Genomic DNA, 19,419 nt, shown 5'->3' with positions numbered 1-19,419 from the left:
AGTTTTTCCTCTCCATTACGGTAATTTTTATTTTGTATGGTGTCGTCGGGGGTGGGGCTATAACCTTTAATAACGGCATTTTATTAGCGTATTATTTATTTTTTATTATTATTTTATTTACATTTTTTTAAACTTTTTTATTATATTTTTATTTTTTTTCCAGATTGTGTCCCCATAAGGTGATGAGACCTTTGGGGACATCTGATCACTTATTTTTTTGTATTGGAGGCCGATTTCTCCTATAACTGGGGCTGCTACATTTAACCCCACTTGTAGGAGAAATCCAGCCTCCTGCACGCAGTATATACAGCTTACTGAGCTGATCTGGGGTCCTGTAGGACGCAGCAGCTTTTGCAAGACTCTGCTCCCGGCGGATCACGTGTCCGCCGGGTCAGAGGGCACCTGAATTATGGCTGCGTCCATAGCCGTGTATACAGCGCTCATTGAGCGCTGTATACACAGCGATCGAGAAGGCAGGGGAGGTAATAAATCTGCCCTGTCTTCTCTCTGGGAGCTCCGGCTGAAGTTACAGCCGGCTCCTATTGAAAGCAGCTGCACGATCTCCGTGCAGCTGCTGTGTTCTGACTGGACGTACAGGTACGTCCTGTCAGAACTAGGCAACCACTTCCCGGACGGTCTGGAAGTGGTTAATTTAATATTAATACTAGCCTCTGCGTGTTGTTGGTGTCAATGACCCGCCTATAATCAGCAAATTGCTGCTGTCGACAGTTTGCCTGCTCCGGCATTTCGGCAACTCTTAAGCTGTCCTGCTGCTGAATTTGTTCCTCACGGCGTGCCTGTGATTGTTCCGTAAACTCAGCGTGTTTTGTTTTATTTTAATATGTAATTTTTTTTATATTTCTTTATTTTACATAATACAACATATTATATGGTAAAAATGGCATTATTGGGGCTTTATTTATTTATTTTAACATGTTTAAACTTTTTTTTTTTTTGGGCCCCATAAGGAATTGAAGAAGCAATCTTCTGATTATTGGTTCAATACATATACGCTGCAGTACACATGTATTGAAGTGTATAGGAGGCTGTAAGCCATGTAGAATCATGGGCTGACATCCTCCATTCTTGGCAGGATCAACTAGGTATGTGAAGGGACAGATGTAGAGCATACCTGGGCTCACTGATCAGACCCCGGGTAGCCTATTAGGAACAACAGAACCCCCTTATAGTCACAGGGGAGCGGGAAGGAGGCATCAGGATCCTAGCACATAGAGAAACCCAAGATGCCATGGGTGTTAGAGAATAGCGTTAGCTGTAACATACCCAAAAAGCAGAGGGCGCTCACAGATATATATATATATATATATATATATATATATATATATATATATATAAAAATATATGTGAGTCATGTACATTTTGTTTGCAGAAAGGCATTGGTTGAGCATGCACTTTGGTGGCAAATGAGTATTTTTCTGCAATTTTTGTTTTTAATCTCTGTTTGCTGCAAAATTGCATGAAGTTGGTTGCATATATGAAGCAGGTTGCATATATATTCATGCTAAGACCCCATGTTGCGGAAAATATGCTTCTTTTTGTGGCAGGTTTTGCTGTGGTTTGTTGAGCTAATCCTATGAGTGGCTACAAAAGGCATGGACAATACACTGCTCAAATAAATAAAGGGAACACTCAAATAACACATTTTAGATCTGAGTGAATGAATGAATGAATGAAATATTCTCATTGAATACTTTGTTCGGTACAAAGTTGAATGTGATGACAACAAAATCACACAAAAATCATCAATGGAAATCAAATTTATTAACCAATGGAGGCCTGGATTTGAATTCACCCCTAAAATTAAAGTGGAAAAACACACTACAGGCTGATCCAACTTTGATATAATGACCTTAAAACATGTCAAAATGAGGCTCAGTAGTGTGTGTGGCCTCCACGTGCCTGTAGGACCTCCCTACAACGCCTAGGCATGCTCCTGATGGCACATCAATGCGAGCTGTGACAAGAAGGTTTGCTGTGTTTGTCAGCGCAGTGTCCAGAGGCTGGAGGCGCTACCAGGAGACAGGCCAGTACACCAGGAGGCCGTAAGAGGGCAACAACCCAGCAGCAGGACCGCTACCACAGCCTTTGTGCAAGGAGGAACACTGCCAGAGTCCTGCAAAATGACCTCCAGCAGGCCACAAATGTGCATGTGTCTGCACAAACGGTTAGAAACCGACTCCGTGAGGGTGGTATTAGGGCCCGACAGATGGAGGTTGTGCTCACAGCCCAACACCGTGCAGAACACTTGGCATTTGTCACAGAACACCAGGATTGGAAACTTCGCCACTGGCGCCCTGTGCTCTTTACAGATGAAAGCAGGTTCACACTGAGCACATGTGACAAAGTCTAGAGACGCCATGAAGAGCGATCTGCTGCCTGCAACATCCTTCAGCATGACCGGCTTGGCAGTGGGTCAGTAATGCTGTGGGGTGGCATTTCTTTGGAGGGCCGCACAGCCCTCCATGTGCTCGCCATAGGTAGCCTGACTGCCATTAGGTACCGAGAGGAGATCCTCAGACCCCTTGTGAGACCATATGCTGGTGCGGTTGGCCCTGGGTTCCTCCTAATGCAGGACAATGCTAGACCTCATGTGGCTGGAGTGTGTCAGCAGTTCCTGCAAGATGAAGGCATTGAAGCTATGGACTGGCTCGCCCATTCTCCAAACCTGAATCTGATTGAGTACATCTGGGACATGACTCATGACTCGCTCCATCCACCAACGTTACGTTGCACCACAGACTGTCCAGGAGTTGACAGATGCTTTAGTCTAGGTCTGGGAGGAAATCCCTCAGGAGACCATCCGCAACCTCATCAGGAGCATGCCAAGGCATTGTAGGGAGGTCATACGGGCACGTGGAGGCCAAACACACTACTGAGCCTCATTTTGCCATGTTTTAAGGACATTACATCAAAGATGGATCAGCCTGTAGTGTGTTTCTCCACTTTAATATTGGGTGTGACTCCAAATCCATTTTGGCCGCTTCAATTTGCTCTTTCAACTCATTTGCGGTCTGTTCATATAATGCCTTTTCTTCCTCTAGCAAGAGTGTCATAAACTTGAGAGACGCAGTAACAGATTCCTTTTCCCACTTATTGAGTAAAAATTCAGATCTAAGGTGTTGTGCAGGTAGCAGGTTAATACATAGTCTGGCATCTACCCCTAATAAATTCCTATTAGTGACTCTATGCTTCTCCTTATATATGATTGTGGGGATAACGTCTATCCTTAGGGAGAGACCACCTTCTCAGGTGTGTGGAGACTTATACAGCCATAGTTGCTCCACTGCAAGGGAACATGGGAAGAATATGCAAATCTGCCTCCCAAGATGTAAACAGGGAGACAGTACCTCTGTAATGCTGCCCTCTATAGCAAGCACCCTGAACAACATGCCCGACTTCCCAGAAGTCTTCACTGCATGATGCGAGGTTATAACCAAATCAATTTCTCAGCTACGGACGGCACCGTTTCTGTCTCTTTGGACTTCATCAGTGCAGCCTAGAGAGAATTGATTTGGTTTAAGTGAGAGGCTGAAAGACCAGATTGTGGGGATAACGTCTATCCTTAGGGAGAGACCACCTTCTCAGGTGTGTGGAGACTTATACAGCCATAGTTGCTCCACTGTAAGGGAACATGGGAAGAATATGCAAATCTGCCTCCCAAGATGTAAACAGGGATTCAAGGGATGCTCTTGCACACGTAATTGAGTCTCAGGTTGCGTTCACTGCAGCCCATTGAGTCTCAGCCCATTGAGTCTCAGGTTGCGTTCACTGCAGCCCATACATCTATCTCACAGGTATACTGTTTGACCCACTAGCAGATACCTAATAAAATGCTAATTGCCATCCTCTATCCTGACGCGTTTCACCGCTGGGGTCCATTCCTATCACCAGCGGATCATCAGAGGATTCTAAGTGTACTACGAGACAGAGTCTACATTCGTTCCCACATATTTGTCAAGTAAAGTAGCATTCCCCCCCAGCTCTTCTGTCGGCTCTAGTTTGTGGCCGCACGGAGTGTCGGGGGAGGAGGCTTTTTATAGCTCTAAGACCGCCCACCATCACCGTTCTACACCAATAAGGGTGCTACACAAGTGCCTGTCCTGCTTCTTGGCCGAGGTCCGGTCCCAGCGCATGCGCACTACAGCCTTTTGTCCTGCCCACTGGCAGATTGTAAACAAGTCCTGATCGTCAGCTGTACTACAGCCGTTGCGTAACCTAGAGGATCCTAAACATGTAAGTATATCAACCATGCCGGTTACTATAAGGCAGCGATCACCCAAGGAGACCAATTATAATCAATAAAGTAACTAAAGGGGGGGGGGGGGGGGCGGCATGACACTGGGGCAGAGGAAAAGGGGGAGAATGGCATGACACTGGGCCAGATGAAGGCGGGGGAACAGCATGACACTGGGCCAGATGAAGGGGGGGGGGGGGGAACGGCATGACAGTGGGGCAGATGAAGGGGGAGGAGAACAGTATGACACTGGGCCAGATGAGGCGGGGGGGCCCGCATGACACTGGGGCAGATGACGGGGGAGGAGAACAGTATGACACTGGGCAAGATGAAGGGGGGGGGCGGCGTGACACTGGGGCAGATGAAGGGGGCGGGAATGGCATGCCAGATGAAGGGTGGAAAGAACGGCATGAAACTGTGGTCAGAAGTGGAGGGACATGAAACTGGGGGCAGAGCTGGGGGGACATGAAACTGGAAGCAGAGATGGGGGGACATGAAACTGGAAGCAGAGATGGGGGGACATGAAACTGGAAGCAGAGATGGGGGGACATGAAACTGAGCGCGGCGCATATATTGTCCCTCTTTCGGCTCTTCGAAACTTGGAATGTATAAGTAGGTACAGAGACCGCGGTGTTCAAGGAGGGCCAATGGGAGGGGTGTGTGTGCAGGGGTTCGCACATGTGCACACCGCCAATTAGAAGCGCCAGTGATTGCGTACATATAAGTGGTTCAGCGCCACCGCCAACCCGCACACGAAGTCGAGAGAGAGAACTAAAAGTCTCTAGTCTAACTGCAAAATAGAGTGGATTGCATAGTATCAATGGCATCACCTAAACTATAGGGAACAAATCCATTTATTCGAGTGAAAGGTGCATATGATATGCTTTCATTTAGACCCCACAGTATGTATGTTTTTAGGATAAACGTCCATCTTGACTCTTTTTGTAACAATTTGCGTTCAAAATTACCTCTCCTGGGCGATGGAAAGACCCGTAGTAAATACCAAAGAATTTGTGATTGCAATCATTTTCTGGAAGAAAATGAGTATTATCTGACAGAATTGCAGGGGTGCCAATACTTTTGGCCAACACCGTAGGCAGACTTTTCCTCCTCTCTTTTCATATATTTTGGGTTTGGGAGTTGAATTGTGTTGTGTTTTTAACCATTATTTAATAAAAAGTTGAATTTTTTTAATACGTCCTATTTAGGGTTACTCCACCCTCACATTCTGAAACACGAGAAATAGACCCCATAAATTGTAATGAGGGTTCTCCTGGATACGGGAATACCCTACATCATGTGATGTCTGAGCACACAGTAGGGCTCAGAATGGAAAAAGACCATGGATTTGGCAGTATAAAAGCATTTCCACTAAGGCATGTACTGTATGTAAGGCCCCTGAGAAACCAGTACAGTGGGAAAACTCAATGAAGTGACCCCATTTTAAAAACGCTACTCCTTTATGTATTCATCTGGGGTTACAGTGGCATTTTGACCAAACAGGCTTTTACAAATGGTACTGCACAGCAAATGATACAGAAGGAGAATTGCAATTTTCGAATTGTATATGCCATTTCAGTGCCCAATCTCTTAGGCCCACTTTGTGTCATCAGAGACATACACTTGTAAAACTATTAACTGGACTATCCCAGGTACAGAAAAGTTGTACATGTGGACGTAAACTACTGCTTGGGCACCCAGCAGGATTTAGAAAGGAAGGAGCACTGCTCTTTTTAGCTTTTGGAGTAAAGATTTAGAGGGACTTTTTGGGTGCTATGTTGTTTTTGTAGAATCCCGGAAGTGCCAGTAACTTGGAATTCCCCATGAAGTGACCCCATTTTGAAGGGGCAATTATAGGGTCTCTGCAAACCTGACATGGCGTCAACAATCTACACTTCAAAAACACACAGGTCTCCTTCATATCTGCGCCCTACTGTGTGCCCAAACTGCAGTTTATGACCACATGAATGACACTGTTGTACCCAGGATAATGAACTGAATGTCATATGTGGGTATAAACTACTGATTGGGCACAGCCGGGCACAGAAGTGAAGGAGCGTTATTTTGGTTTTTGGACATCATGCCACCTTTACAGAGCCATTGAATTGCCACTAAATTGGAATCCGCAGACAGGTCACCCCATTTTGGATACTAGACCCCTGAAGGAATTTATCAAATGGGGTAGCGAGCATTTTTAACCCTTGAGTGTTGCATAAATTTAATTTTCAGAAATGAATCAATGACTGTTAATAAAAATTGCAATTTTTCCAGAGATATGCCTGAGATGTTGTTCCCAGCCTGCATTAGCAGAAACACACACTCCAAAAACTGTTACAGCTAGTTCATACGGGGATTCCACGTGTGCACAATCCGTCGCAGCTGCTGTGACGGGATGCCGCTGCAGTGCCAGTATACTGTCATGGCATCCCGACATGGCTTTCCGCTCCAGATTAGGGCCAAATGAATGGGCCTAGTCCGGAGGGTGCTGTCGCAAGGCGGATGCTGCGGCTGAATCAGCCGCGGAATCAGCCTGAAGAAAGGGCAGCTCGCTTCTTTTTTCCACTAGCGGGAACAAACTGCTAGCGGAAAAAAAAAAAACACTAGCGGTCTACATAGATCTCTATTGTGAGGGGGCGGATTTTGCGGTGGATTCCGCACCAAAATCCGCCCCCTCTTGCCCCATGTGAACTAGCCCTTATGCGGGTATCCCGGGCACAACAGCTTTTGGAGCGTTCGTCTCCGAGACAAGTTGGGCACAACATATTACACACTGAAATGACGTATCCCTGGGAAAATTGTCATTTTCACCTTTTATAATCAGCTGCATATTTATTTATGGATAATAAGTTATAGCAACTCCTGAGGGGTTAAAAATGCTCACTGTACCCCTGAATAAATTTCTTAAGGGATGTAGTTTCTAAAATGGGGTCAAATGTCGGGGTATTCCACTTCAGTAGTATTTCAGAAGGTCTGCAAAAGTGGCATGGTGTACAAAAAACAAAACGTCTAAATCTGTGCTTCAAAGACCAAATAGTGCTCCTTCCCTTCTGTCCCCGGCTGTGCTCAAATATCAATTTATACCCACATATGACATTAACTATGTTATCCTGGGTACACCAATGTCATACTTGTGGCATAAATTGCAGTTTGGGCACACAGCAAGGCGCAGAAGGCGAAGGAGCGCTATGCGACTTTTGGAGAACAGATTCAGATGTTTGGAATCTAAACGTCATGTCATGTTTACAGAGCCTGTAAGATACCAGAAAAGTGGATTACCCTAGGGAGTGACCCCATTTTAAAAACTGCACCCCTAAAAGAACTTATCAAGGGGTGTAGTGAGCATTAGTATCCAAGACGTGACTGCACAGTGGATGGTGAAGAGTGAATACGTAAAATATGTGGAGTACATTGGGAACACCAAATTCCCTACTATTTCCACTTGACAGAGGGTATAACCAACCACTAATTCGGAACAATACTTCACAGATCGGTTGACAGTTGTTGATATCAGATCGGTGAAATTACTAAAATATAACTTTTATTGATATGCCCAAGAGGTTAAAACGTTCTATCCTAAATACAATATTAAAGTGTATGAACAAAAGTAACTGATCAGGACTACAAGTAAAACACTTCCATCCCTCAGAACACTTGTAAGGGAAATCCCCATAAACCTACATCAGCCCCCAATACTAAGTGTCTACAATACAAACAATCTAGACACAAACAATATTAGGGCTGAAGATAAACTAATATCTCATGTAGGGGTACTTTCCTTAACACCTTTGGCAAACACCTTTTCTGCTACTAGCTAGCAGAAAAAAAAGAAGCGACCGGCTCCCACTGAAGTCAATGGGAGCTGTTTTGGCAAGCAGATTTTGAGGGGGATTCTGCATCAAAATCCGCTGCCAAAAAACTATTATTATTTTTATTATTATTATTTATTTACATAGCACCATTAATTCCATGGTGCTTTACATTTGGGGGTTAGATACAATTTGGGGGTTACATACAATACACAGAATATACAGGTAGATATAATACTAACAATGACCGACTGGCACAGTGGGGTAGAGGGCCCTGCCCGCGAGGACTTACAATCTATGAGGGGAGAGGGATATAGACAGAAGGAGAGGGGGAGACAGTACAGATGGCAGTGCGGTGATAGTGTTATTGGAGGTTGTAGGCCTTCCTGAATAGGTGAGTCTTCAGGGCCTTCTTGAAGCCTGTGATTGTGGGGGTCAGTCTTATGTGTCGTGGTAAGGAGTTCAAGAGTATGGGGGATGCACGAGAGAAATCTTGGAGACGGTTGTGTGAGGAGTGGATGAGAGCAGAGCGGAGTAGGAGGTCATTGGAGGATCTGAGGTTACATGTGAGCAGGTAGCGGGAGATTAGATCAGAGATATATGGAGGGGACAGGTTGTGGATGGCTTTGTATGTTAGCGTTAGTAGCTTGAACTCAATTCGCTGGGCTATAGGTAGCCAGTGGAGGGACTGGCAGAGGGGAGCAGCCGATGAAGATCGGGGGGTGAGGTGGATTAAGCAAGCAGCGCAGTTTAAGGTGGACTGGAGGGGGGCGAGGGTGTTAGCTGGGAGTCCATGGAGAAGGTTGTTGCAGTAGTCTAGGCGGGAGATTATGAGGGCCTGGACGAGCATCTTGGTAGTTTCCTGGGTGAGGAAGGGGCGAATTCGGTGGATGTTCTTGAGCTGGAGGCGGCAGGAGGTGTTGAGGGCTTGAATATGTGGCTTGAAGGATAGGTCAGAGTCCAGAGTTACCCCAAGGCATCGGGCCTGTGGGACAGGGGTAATTGTGGTTCCATTAACTTTGATAGATGGGTCAGGTGGAGGGGCCATACAGGATGGGCTGAAGATGATAAACTCTGTTTTCTCCATGTTGAGTTTGAGAAAGCGGGAGGAGAGGAAGGAGGCTACGGCCGCTAAACAATCTGGAATTCTGGCCAGCAGGGAGGTAAAGTCTGGTCCAGAGATGTAGATTTGGGTGTCATCGGCATAGCAGTGGTACTTAAAGCCATGAGATTCTATGAGTTGGCCCAGGCCAAGGGTGTAGATGGAGAACAGGAGGGGTCCTAGGACGGAGCCCTGGGGGACACCTACAGAGAGAGGGCGAGTTGAGGAGGTGGTGTGCGAGTGGGAGACGCTGAATGTGCAGTCGGTGAAGTATGAGGAGATCCAGGAATGGGCCAGGTCTGAGATACCAAGGGATGAGAGAATTTCTAACAGGAGGGAGTGGTCAACTGTGTCAAAGGCAGAGGAGAAGTCGAGGAGGAGGAGGACAGAGTAATGGCACTTGGCTTTGGCGGTTAGCAGGTCGTTAATGACTTTTGTTAGGGCAGTTTCAGTGGAGTGCCGGGGTCTGAAGACTGAAGTCTGTCAAAGAGCAGGTTGGATGAGAAATAGGAGGAGTGTTCAGAGTGGACATGCTGCTCAAGAAGTTTTGAGGCGTACGGGAGCAGTGAGATGGGACAATAGTTGGCAGGAGAGGACGGGTCGAGGGACGGTTTCTTAAGTATAGGAGTGATAGTGGCGTGTTTGAAGGCTGAGGGGAAGGATCTATTGGTTAGGGATAGATTGAAGAGATGGGTTAGGGCTGGAGTAATGACTTCAGCGAGTTTGGGGATGAGATGTGACTGGACGGGTCGAGCACGCAGGAGGTGAGGTGGGATTTGGAGATTAGGGAGGAGAGTTTTTCGTCAGTTATGGAGGAGAAACAGGTCAGGGATGAGGAACAGTAAGTAGTTGGGTAGAGGCGTTGTCGGGGGAGTAGGGTGAGACGGTCTCTGATGGTGTCAATTTTAGTTTTAAAGTAAGCGGCAAAGTCATCAGCTGAGATAAGTGATGTCGGAGGGGGGGGGCAGGAGGACGGAGGAGGGAGTTGAAGGTGGACAATAGCTGTTTGGGGTTGCGAAAGAGTGCAGATATGAGTGTGGTGAAGTAGACCTGCTTTGCAGAGGTGAGTGCGTTCATAAATGAGAGAACTGCTTCTTTGTACCTGAGGAAATCCTCCTTGGAGTGGCTTTTCTTCCAGAGGCGTTCTGCAACCCGCGAGGCACGTCTCAGTTTTTTAGTCAGGTCAGTGTGCCAGGGTTGTCTATTGATCGGTCGGGCTCTGGTGTATGTGTAGGCGGCCACAGAATCAAGGGCTGAGGTAATGGTGGTATTATAGAAGGCAGCAGCGCATCTGTGTCCTGGAGTGAGGATATATCAGCGAGTGGTAGGAGAGAGTCTGAGAGGGTGCAGGTGTCAAGGCGGTTGAGGTTCCTGAGGGGGCGTGTTGGTTTAGAGGTTGGGGTGTCTATTGGAGAGGAGAGGGCAGAGAATGTCAGCAGGTTGTGGTCAGAGAGCGTGGATGGAGAGTTAGAGAGGTTGCATATGAAGCAGAGGCGGGTGAATATTAGGTCTAGTGTGCCCCCCTTTATGTGGGTGGCAGAGGAGGACCATTGGGAGAGACCAAAGGAGGCGGTGAGGGACAAGAGACTGGAGGTGGGGGGGGGGGGGTCTGTGTTAATGGGGATGTTGAAGACATCCATGATGATGGTGGGGGTGTCTGTGGATAGGAAGTGTGTAAGCCAGGTGGTGAAGTGGTCGATGAAGGCAGCGGTAGGTCCCGGCGGTCGATATATGACGGCCGGTTGGAGGGTGAGTAGATACGAACAGCGTGCACTTCAAAGAAGGGGGGGGAGTGAGGGCGGGTAGCGCCTGGATAGGGGCAAATGAGCACTTGTCTGACAGGAGGACAGTGTCCTCTGGCTAACTGTAAACTAGCCCTAGGTGGCATATTTATTATAGTTACATAATAAATTTATTTGCGATCAGATACAACCACATGAACCAGAATAATTCTGGCAATTTGTGTACCTGTCGGTGGAATCCATTCAGACTGTCCTATAAATAATGGACCTAAAGACACGTCTATAAATAAATAGTTACTTAAAGGGATTCTATCTTCCTTCTTCTGTTCCTGTCTGCAGTTTTTGAATACAATGCTTTTCACTGATATGCAAATTCAGATCACGGAGCCCTGGGGGTGTTACTCCTGTGCTCCAAGCACTACATCATCAGGTCCTGCATTCTCCTCCTCCTCTTCATCGTCTCAGGTACACCCCCCCTTCTTTGAAAAAGGAAAATCGTCATCGCTGCACTGTATTCATGAACGAGTGTACTGTGCAGGTGCAGTACGTTCGTGTAGTTTTAAGAAGCATGCTCAGTACGCTCAGTGATCCATCCTTAGAACTTGTTAAAGTAATTAGCTATTTCCATTATACGGATAGCTTATTCTACACTATTACCCTGCTTTTAAGAGGACCTTTCATCAGATTGGGCACAGGCAGTTCTATATACTGCTGGAAAGCTGACAGTGCACTGAATTCAGCGCACTGTCGGCTTTCCCGATCTGTGCCCCGGGTAAAGCGCTATCGGTCCCGGTACCGTAGCGCTTTATAGTCAGAAGGGCGTTTCTGACAGTTAGCCAGAGACGCCCTTCTGCCCAGCAGCGCTTATCGCGCTGTACTGTGGAGCAGGGAGGAACTCCCCCCCCATCCTCTCCTGATAATACTCGTCTATGGACGAGCTGTGTGAGCAGAGGGAGGGGGCGTTCCTCCCGGCTCACACTCTACAGCGTGATAGGCGCTGCTGGGCAGGAGGGCGTCCATGGCTAACTGTCAGAAACGCCCTTCTGACTGTAAAGCGCTATGGTACCGTGACCGATAGCGCTTTACCCGGGGCACAGATCAGGAAAGGAGACAGTGCACTGAATTCAGCACACTGTCAGCTTTCCAGCAGTATATAGAACTGCCTGTGCCCAATCTGCTGAAAGGTCTGCTTTAATATTCTCCAAGCGGCAGTGCTCAGGAAACATAATAAAGACTTCCGGTGCTCCGTGCTGGATAATTAGCATATCAATAAAAGCAGACTAATTCAAAAACACTGGCGCCAATCAATGAATGAAAGGTATGTCTCGAATAGCCTTTCTAAAGGCTATGCAAAGATATGAAAGATATGTTTAGTTAAAAATCACTATAGCCGATGATAGATTACCTTTAAGCTTGGATAAAACAAATGTATTCTGTTGAATCACATGTGAATGTGCTTTAAAAAGCTTACTATATGGAAAAGACTTTTTACACAATGTCGACGATGACCCACCTAAATTTAACACATGAAGAAAGAAAATTTATTGGCTATGCACAGACCATCTATACCAGTGATGGCGAACCTTTTAGAGACAGAGTACCCAAACTGCAACCCAAAACCCACTAAATTATCACGAAGTGCCAGCACGGCAATTTAATCTTAATACTGTGTAGATCCACAATTGCAGATAGTTACGGACCCACAAATTACAGTCGTGTGAATAGGGCTTTCAATACTGCAAGCAGCTTTGGACTGAAGGGAAAATGTCTCTGCATTTGGTACTTTTGAACAATTAATATTCACTATTTACACACAGGATCTGTTTAATAATGACAGAGCAATGTTATTACAGCCTCTACTAATATCACTAGATAGGGACCAGGAGGAAGGACCGCGCTTCACCAGATGTCAAAATAACCAGTTTATTAAAGTTCAACAGCAAACGCATTTCGGGCATAGGTCGCCCTTCTTCAAGTGCAAAAGAACATCATAGCAAGGAAGTAGCAGCAGCAGCAACCTTCACAGGCATGGAGGGCGTCATTTGCAGAGAGAGGATGGAGGCAGACTGACAGCGAGTGCGAAAAGTGTGCAAGAGAGTCACACGTCTTCTGGCTCCCAGCTCCTGACCACAACTTCCTCTTCAGACCAAGTCTTCTGATGTGTCATCTACAGATCTTACTCCTACTGCACATCAGAAGACTTGGTCTGAAGAGGAGGTTGTGGTCAGGAGCTGGGAGCCAGAAGACGTGTTATCTCTACACACTTTTCGCACTCGCTGTCAGTCTGCCTCCATCCTCTCTGCACATGACGCCCTCCATGCCTGTGAAGGTTGCTGCTGCTACTTCCTTGCTATGATGTTCTTTTGCACTTGAAGAAGGGCGACCTATGCCCGAAACGCGTTTGCTGTTGAACTTTAATAAACTGGTTATTTTGACATCTGGTGAAGCGCGGTCCTTCCTCCTGGTCCCTATCTAGATCCTTCACACCATTGGTGAACAGGACCCAGTCGCTCAATCACTCATAGGGAGGAACCCCGTAGAATTGGTTTCCAGGCATTTACAGTAGTTGTGAATTTCTCACAACTCCATCAGGTGAGAGTGCATGTAAAGAAGAGTACCTTCAACTTAACAATACTTCACCATATACAGCTCGGTGCTGTTTTTTGTTTTTTCTTTGCATCTACTAATATCATGTCTGCTATGAAGCAGATACTGTGTGATATAAATAGTGAAGGGACCCCACACAGTATTATATGCTCCACAGTGGCTTCCAGAAAATATTATATGCTCTGCAGTGGCCCCCATACAGTATTATATGCCTCCACAGTGGACCCCAGACAGTATTATATGCTCCACAATGGCCCCCAGACAGTAGTAGATGCTCCACTTTGGGCCCCCAGACAATATTATAATCTTCCACAGCAGGCCCCCCCCCCCCCCAATATTACACTCACCGGCCACTTTATTAGGTACACCATGCTAGTAACGGGTTGGACCCCCTTTTGCCTTCAGAACTGCCTCAATTCTTCGTGGCATAGATTCAACAAGGTTCTGGAAGCATTCCTCAGAGATTTTGGTCCATATTGACATGTTGGCATCACACAGTTGCCGCAGATTTGTCAGCTGCATATCCATGATGCGAATCTCCCGTTCCACCACATCCCAAAGATGCTCTATTGGATTGAGATCTGGTGACTGTGGAGGCCATTGGAGTACAGTGAACTCATTGTCATGTTCAAGAAACCAGTCTGAGATGATTCCAGCTTTATGACATGGCGCATTATCCTGCTGAAAGTAGCCATCAGATGTTGGGTACATTGTGGTCATAAAGGGATGGACATGGTCAGCAACAATACTCAGGTAGGCTTTGGCGTTGCAACGATGCTCAATTGGTACCAAGGGGCCCAAAGAGTGCCAAGAAAATATTCCCCACACCATGACACCACCACCACCAGCCTGAACCGTTGATACAAGGCAGGATGGATCCATGCTTTCATGTTGTTGACGCCAAATTCTGACCCTACCATCCGAATGTCGCAGCAGAAATCGAGACTCATCAGACCAGGCAACGTTTTTCCAATCTTCAATTGTCCAATTTCGATGAGCTTGTGCAAATTGTAGCCTCAGTTTCCTGTTCTTAGCTGAAAGGAGTGGCACCCGGTGTGGTCTTCTGCTGCTGTAGCCCATCTGCCTCAAAGTTCGACGTACTGTGCGTTCAGAGATGCTCTTCTGGCTACCTTGGTTGTAACAGGTGGCTATTTGAGTCACTGTTGCCTTTCTATCAGCTCGAACCAGTCTGGCCATTTTCCTCTGACCTCTGGCATCAACAACGCATTTCTGCCCACAGAACTGCCGCTCACTGGATGTTTTTTCTTTTTCGGACCATTCTCTGTAAACCCTAGAGATGGTTGTGCGAGAAAATCCCAGTAGATCAGCAGTTTCTGAAATACGCAGACCAGCCCTTCTGGCACCAACAACCATGCCACGTTCAAAGGCACTCAAATCACCTTTCTTCCCCATACTGATGCTCGGTTTGAACTGCAGGAGATTGTCTTGACCATGTCTACATGCCTAAATGCACTGAGTTGCCGCCATGTGATTGGCTGATTAGAAATCAAGTGTTAACGAGCAGTTGGACAGGTGTACCTAATAAAGTGGCCGGTGAGTGTATGTTCATTCCACTATACACCACAGATATATCCTGTTCATTCCTGTGTATCTAGCACAGGAAAAGTATTATACATCTGTTTCTATAAAATATATGTTCATTCCACTATAGACTACAGATATATCCTGTTCATTCCTGGTGTATCTAGCACAGGAAAAGTATTATACATCTGTTTCTATGGAATATATGTTTATTCCACTATACACTACAGACAGTGCCGCACCTCCCATGAGGCGACCTGAAGCAACCGCTTCAGGCGGCGCTATGCCAGGGCCCCAGGGAGGGCGGCATTTTTGCTTACCTAACTGGTAACTGCTTAGCACCGAGTGGTGGATTGGGGAGGCCACTGGAGCAGCGCTGCTCCAGCGGCCTCCCCTCACGCTCAGGCAGAGAGCAGGTCCTCTCCCTGCCTGCTCTCTACCTGTGAGCGCCACTAAGACCCGCCCCCTTTGCTTTGCTCCACCCCCTTCGTGGTGCCACGCCCGCTCCGCCCCCTCCTAGGGGGGGCTTTCTGTCGGTCGCCTCGGGCGGCGAAAAGGTCAGGTTCACCCCTGACTACAGATATATCCTATTCATTCCTGGTGTATCTAGCGCAGGAAAAGTGTTATACATCTGTTTCTATGGAATATATGCTCATTCCACTATAGACTACAGATATATCATGTTCATTCCTGGTGTATCTAGCACAGGAAAAGTGTTATACATCTGTTTTCATGGAATATATGTTCATTCCACTATAGACTACAGATATATCCTATTTATTCCTGGTGTATCTAGCACAGGAAAAGTGTTATACATATGTTTCTATGGAATATATGTTCATTTCTTTATACACATGATGTATCAAGATGTATCCTGTTCATTCCAGTTCTTTTAAACCTAGAAAGCTCAGAAAATCTTTATTTTACATCTTTCCCCATTGGTAATAATGCTCATTCTTTTTCTTTATTCTTTTTCTTCATTCTTTTTAGTATGTCCCCTCTGTGAGCTGAATTTGCATATCAGCATTTTATTCAAAAACGACAGATAGGAACAGAAGAAGGAAGATGGGACTAGAAGAAGGTTATTCCAACATGTGCTTATTGAAAAATGTATAGATCTAATGATAAATTCCCTTTAATAAATCACCCTCAATGTGTTATATCATTGTGGCTTTAGGTGCCTGCATTTGCTGTAGCTTCATTAATATAGCAAACATCTTACTGATAAATTCTGCTTTTGTAATGGGACTGCAAAGTTTGTAACTTTCCTACAGAAGTCTCTGAATCTGTTCGTTCGCCACAATTCCAGTGACAATTAGTAAAAGGGACCAAAGGAATATTATGCTTACCAAACCCCTGCTAAACAAATCGGTGGCCAGAAGTGTATGTATGAAAATGCACCTTAGTGGGCGACAGACATACAGATAATTTAATCTGTGGAGTCCTCCTCTACGCTTCTACCAGCCGCTGCAATAACACCACAAAATCGGGTCACCAAATATACACTTACAAATAAACACTTACTCCGTTTCCGCCATATTAGCACACCCTTATCATGCTGTAAGGAATCAGGAAGTAAAAGCCCTCCTCACGCATTCAGATGCAGAGCCGGAAGTAATTTGACGTATCTTGCTATCATGCAGACAGTGCCGTCAGATAAAACTGAAGTGTAACGTTTGAGAGCTTTGTGCGTAGGTAATGTATATGGGAGGTATGTGTTAATGCTTGTGAAGGTCGCTTCAAAAATGGAGGTGCTTCCGGTATGCAATCTCTCCGGTTGCGTCTAGAATGGAGTTGCTCCTGGTGGGTCCTCCCTCCAGCAACTCCAATCTAGTCACCTCACTAGTGAACCGTCTAGAATGGAGTTGCTGTAGGGAGGACCTACCAGGAGCAACTCCAATCTAGACAATTCAGTAGTAAGGTGACTAGATTGGAGTTGCTGGAGGGAGGACCTGCTAGAATCAACTTCAATGTAGACTGTTCAGTACTGAAGTGACTAGAATGGAGTTGCTTAGAGGAGCTGCCGCCAGAAACTCCAATCTAGTCACTTCACTACAGGAGCAGCTAGAGTGGAGTGTCTATAGGGAGGATCCATTACTGGCCAAGAGAGACATTGTATATGTATATTGTATCAATAAGAATATAGGAAAAACACATTCCTGGACATATATACATATGGCACTTATATATAACTGATATATATATATATATATATATATGATATATATATATATATATATATTTAATAAATATATAAAATTACATATATATAGATCGATATACCTATATATATTACATATATAGTTTATAAATATATATTTGCCATATGGTCTGAACAGGGCGTTGACGCCGCAGCCTTACGTGTTTTATTATAACTTGTGTCACTTTCTTGTTGTAAGTGATAATGGAAATATATGGCAATTAATAACTGATATAGAGGTAAATTCTGACGTATCGCTGTGCGCCTGATTTATCAGTATATAGTTACTGCAGGTAGGCTCATGGTCTGGGTATATTCTGTAGTTGCTATAGGTAGGTCTTCCCTACAGCAACTCCATTCTAGCTGTCTCACTACAGAACTGACTAGAATGGAGTTGCTGCAGGTAGGTTCATGGTCTCAGGGTATTCTGTAGTTGCTATAGGTAGGTCCTCCCTACAGCAACTCCATTCTAGCTGTCTCACTACAGAACTGGCTAGAATGGAGTTGCTGCTGGTAGGTTCATGGTCTTAGGGTATTCTGTAGTTGCTATAGGTAGGTCCTCCCTACAGCAACTCCATTCTAGCTGTCTCACTACAGAACTGACTAGAATGGAGTTGCTGCTGGTAGGTTCATGGTCTGGGTATATTCTGTAGTTGCTATAGGTAGGTCCTCCCTAGGGCAACTCCATTCTAGCTGTCTCACTACAGAACTGACTAGAATGGAGTTGCTGCTGGTAGGTTCATGGTCTGGGTATATTCTGTAGTTGCTATAGGTAGGTCCTCCCTACAGCAACTCCATTCTAGCTGTCTCACTACAGAACTGACTAGAATGGAGTTGCTGCTGGTAGGTTCATGGTCTGGGTATATTCTGTAGTTGCTATAGGCAGGTCCTCCTTGCAGCAACTCCATTCTAGCTGTCTCACTACAGAACTGGCTAGAATGGAGATGCTGCTGGTAGGTTCATGGTCTGGGTATATTCTGTAGTTGCTATAGGTAGGTCCTCCCTACAGCAACTCCATTCTAGCTGTCTCACTACAGAACTGACTAGAATGGAGTTGCTGCTGGTAGGTTCATGGTCTGGGTATATTCTGTAGTTGATATAGGTAGGCCCTCCTTACAGCAACTCCATTCTAGCTGTCTCACTACAGAACTGACTAGAATGGAGTTGCTGCTGGTAGGTTCATGGTCTGGGTATATTCTGTAGTTGCTATAGGTAGGTCCTCCTTACAGCAACTCCATTATAGCTGTCTCACTACAGAACTGGCTAGAATGGAGTTGCTGCAGGTAGGTTCATGGTCTGGGTATATTCTGTAGTTGCTATAGGTAGGTCCTCCCTACAGCAACTCCATTCTAGCTGTCTCACTACAGAACTGACTAGAATGGAGTTGCTGCAGGTAGGTTCATGGTCTCAGGGTATTCTGTAGTTGCTATAGGTAGGTCCTCCCTACAGCAACTCCATTCTAGCTGTCTCACTACAGAACTGGCTAGAATGGAGTTGCTGCTGGTAGGTTCATGGTCTGGGTATATTCTGTAGTTGCTATAGGTAGGTCCTCCCTACAGCAACTCCATTCTAGCTGTCTCACTACAGAACTGACTAGAATGGAGTTGCTGCTGGTAGGTTCATGGTCTTAGGGTATTCTGTAGTTGCTATAGGTAGGTTCATGGTCTGGGTGTATTCTGTAGTTACTATAGGTAGGTTCATGGTCTGGGTATATTCTGTAGTTGCTATAGGTAGGTCCTCCTTACAGCAACTCCATTCTAGCTGTCTCACTACAGAACTGGCTAGAATGGAGTTGCTGCTGGTAGGTTCATGGTCTGGGTATATTCTGTAGTTGCTATAGGTAGGTCCTCCCTACAGCAACTCCATTCTAGCTGTCTCACTACAGAACTGACTAGAATGGAGTTGCTGCTGGTAGGTTCATGGTCTGGGTATATTCTGTAGTTGCTATAGGTAGGTCCTCCTTACAGCAACTCCATTCTAGCTGTCTCACTACAGAACTGGCTAGAATGGAGTTGCTGCAGGTAGGTTCATAGTCTCAGGGTATTCTGTAGTTGCTATAGGTAGGTCCTCCTTACAGCAACTCCATTCTAGCTGTCTCACTACAGAACTGACTAGAATGGAGTTGCTGCTGGTAGGTTCATGGTCTGGGTATATTCTGTAGTTGC

The 19,419-nt window shown here is 45.8% G+C and overlaps 1 protein-coding gene across 1 annotated transcript in view; it reads right to left on the bottom strand.

The window, feature by feature from the left end:
- The window catches only part of SLC9A8 (solute carrier family 9 member A8), a 324,107-nt gene extending 307,284 nt beyond the window's left edge, over positions 1-16,823 (bottom strand). Inside the window, exon 1 of the mRNA XM_075276791.1 lies at positions 16,579-16,823. Coding sequence (XP_075132892.1) covers positions 16,579-16,592 — 14 coding nt within the window. The 5' untranslated portion in view covers positions 16,593-16,823. The remainder of the gene's footprint in view (positions 1-16,578) is intronic.
- Positions 16,824-19,419: the final 2,596 nt, after the last annotated feature.

This window comes from Leptodactylus fuscus, chromosome 6, assembly GCF_031893055.1.
Source record: "Leptodactylus fuscus isolate aLepFus1 chromosome 6, aLepFus1.hap2, whole genome shotgun sequence".
Lineage (NCBI taxonomy): Eukaryota > Metazoa > Chordata > Amphibia > Anura > Leptodactylidae > Leptodactylus > Leptodactylus fuscus.
This window is presented reverse-complemented; position numbering and strand designations above follow the sequence as displayed.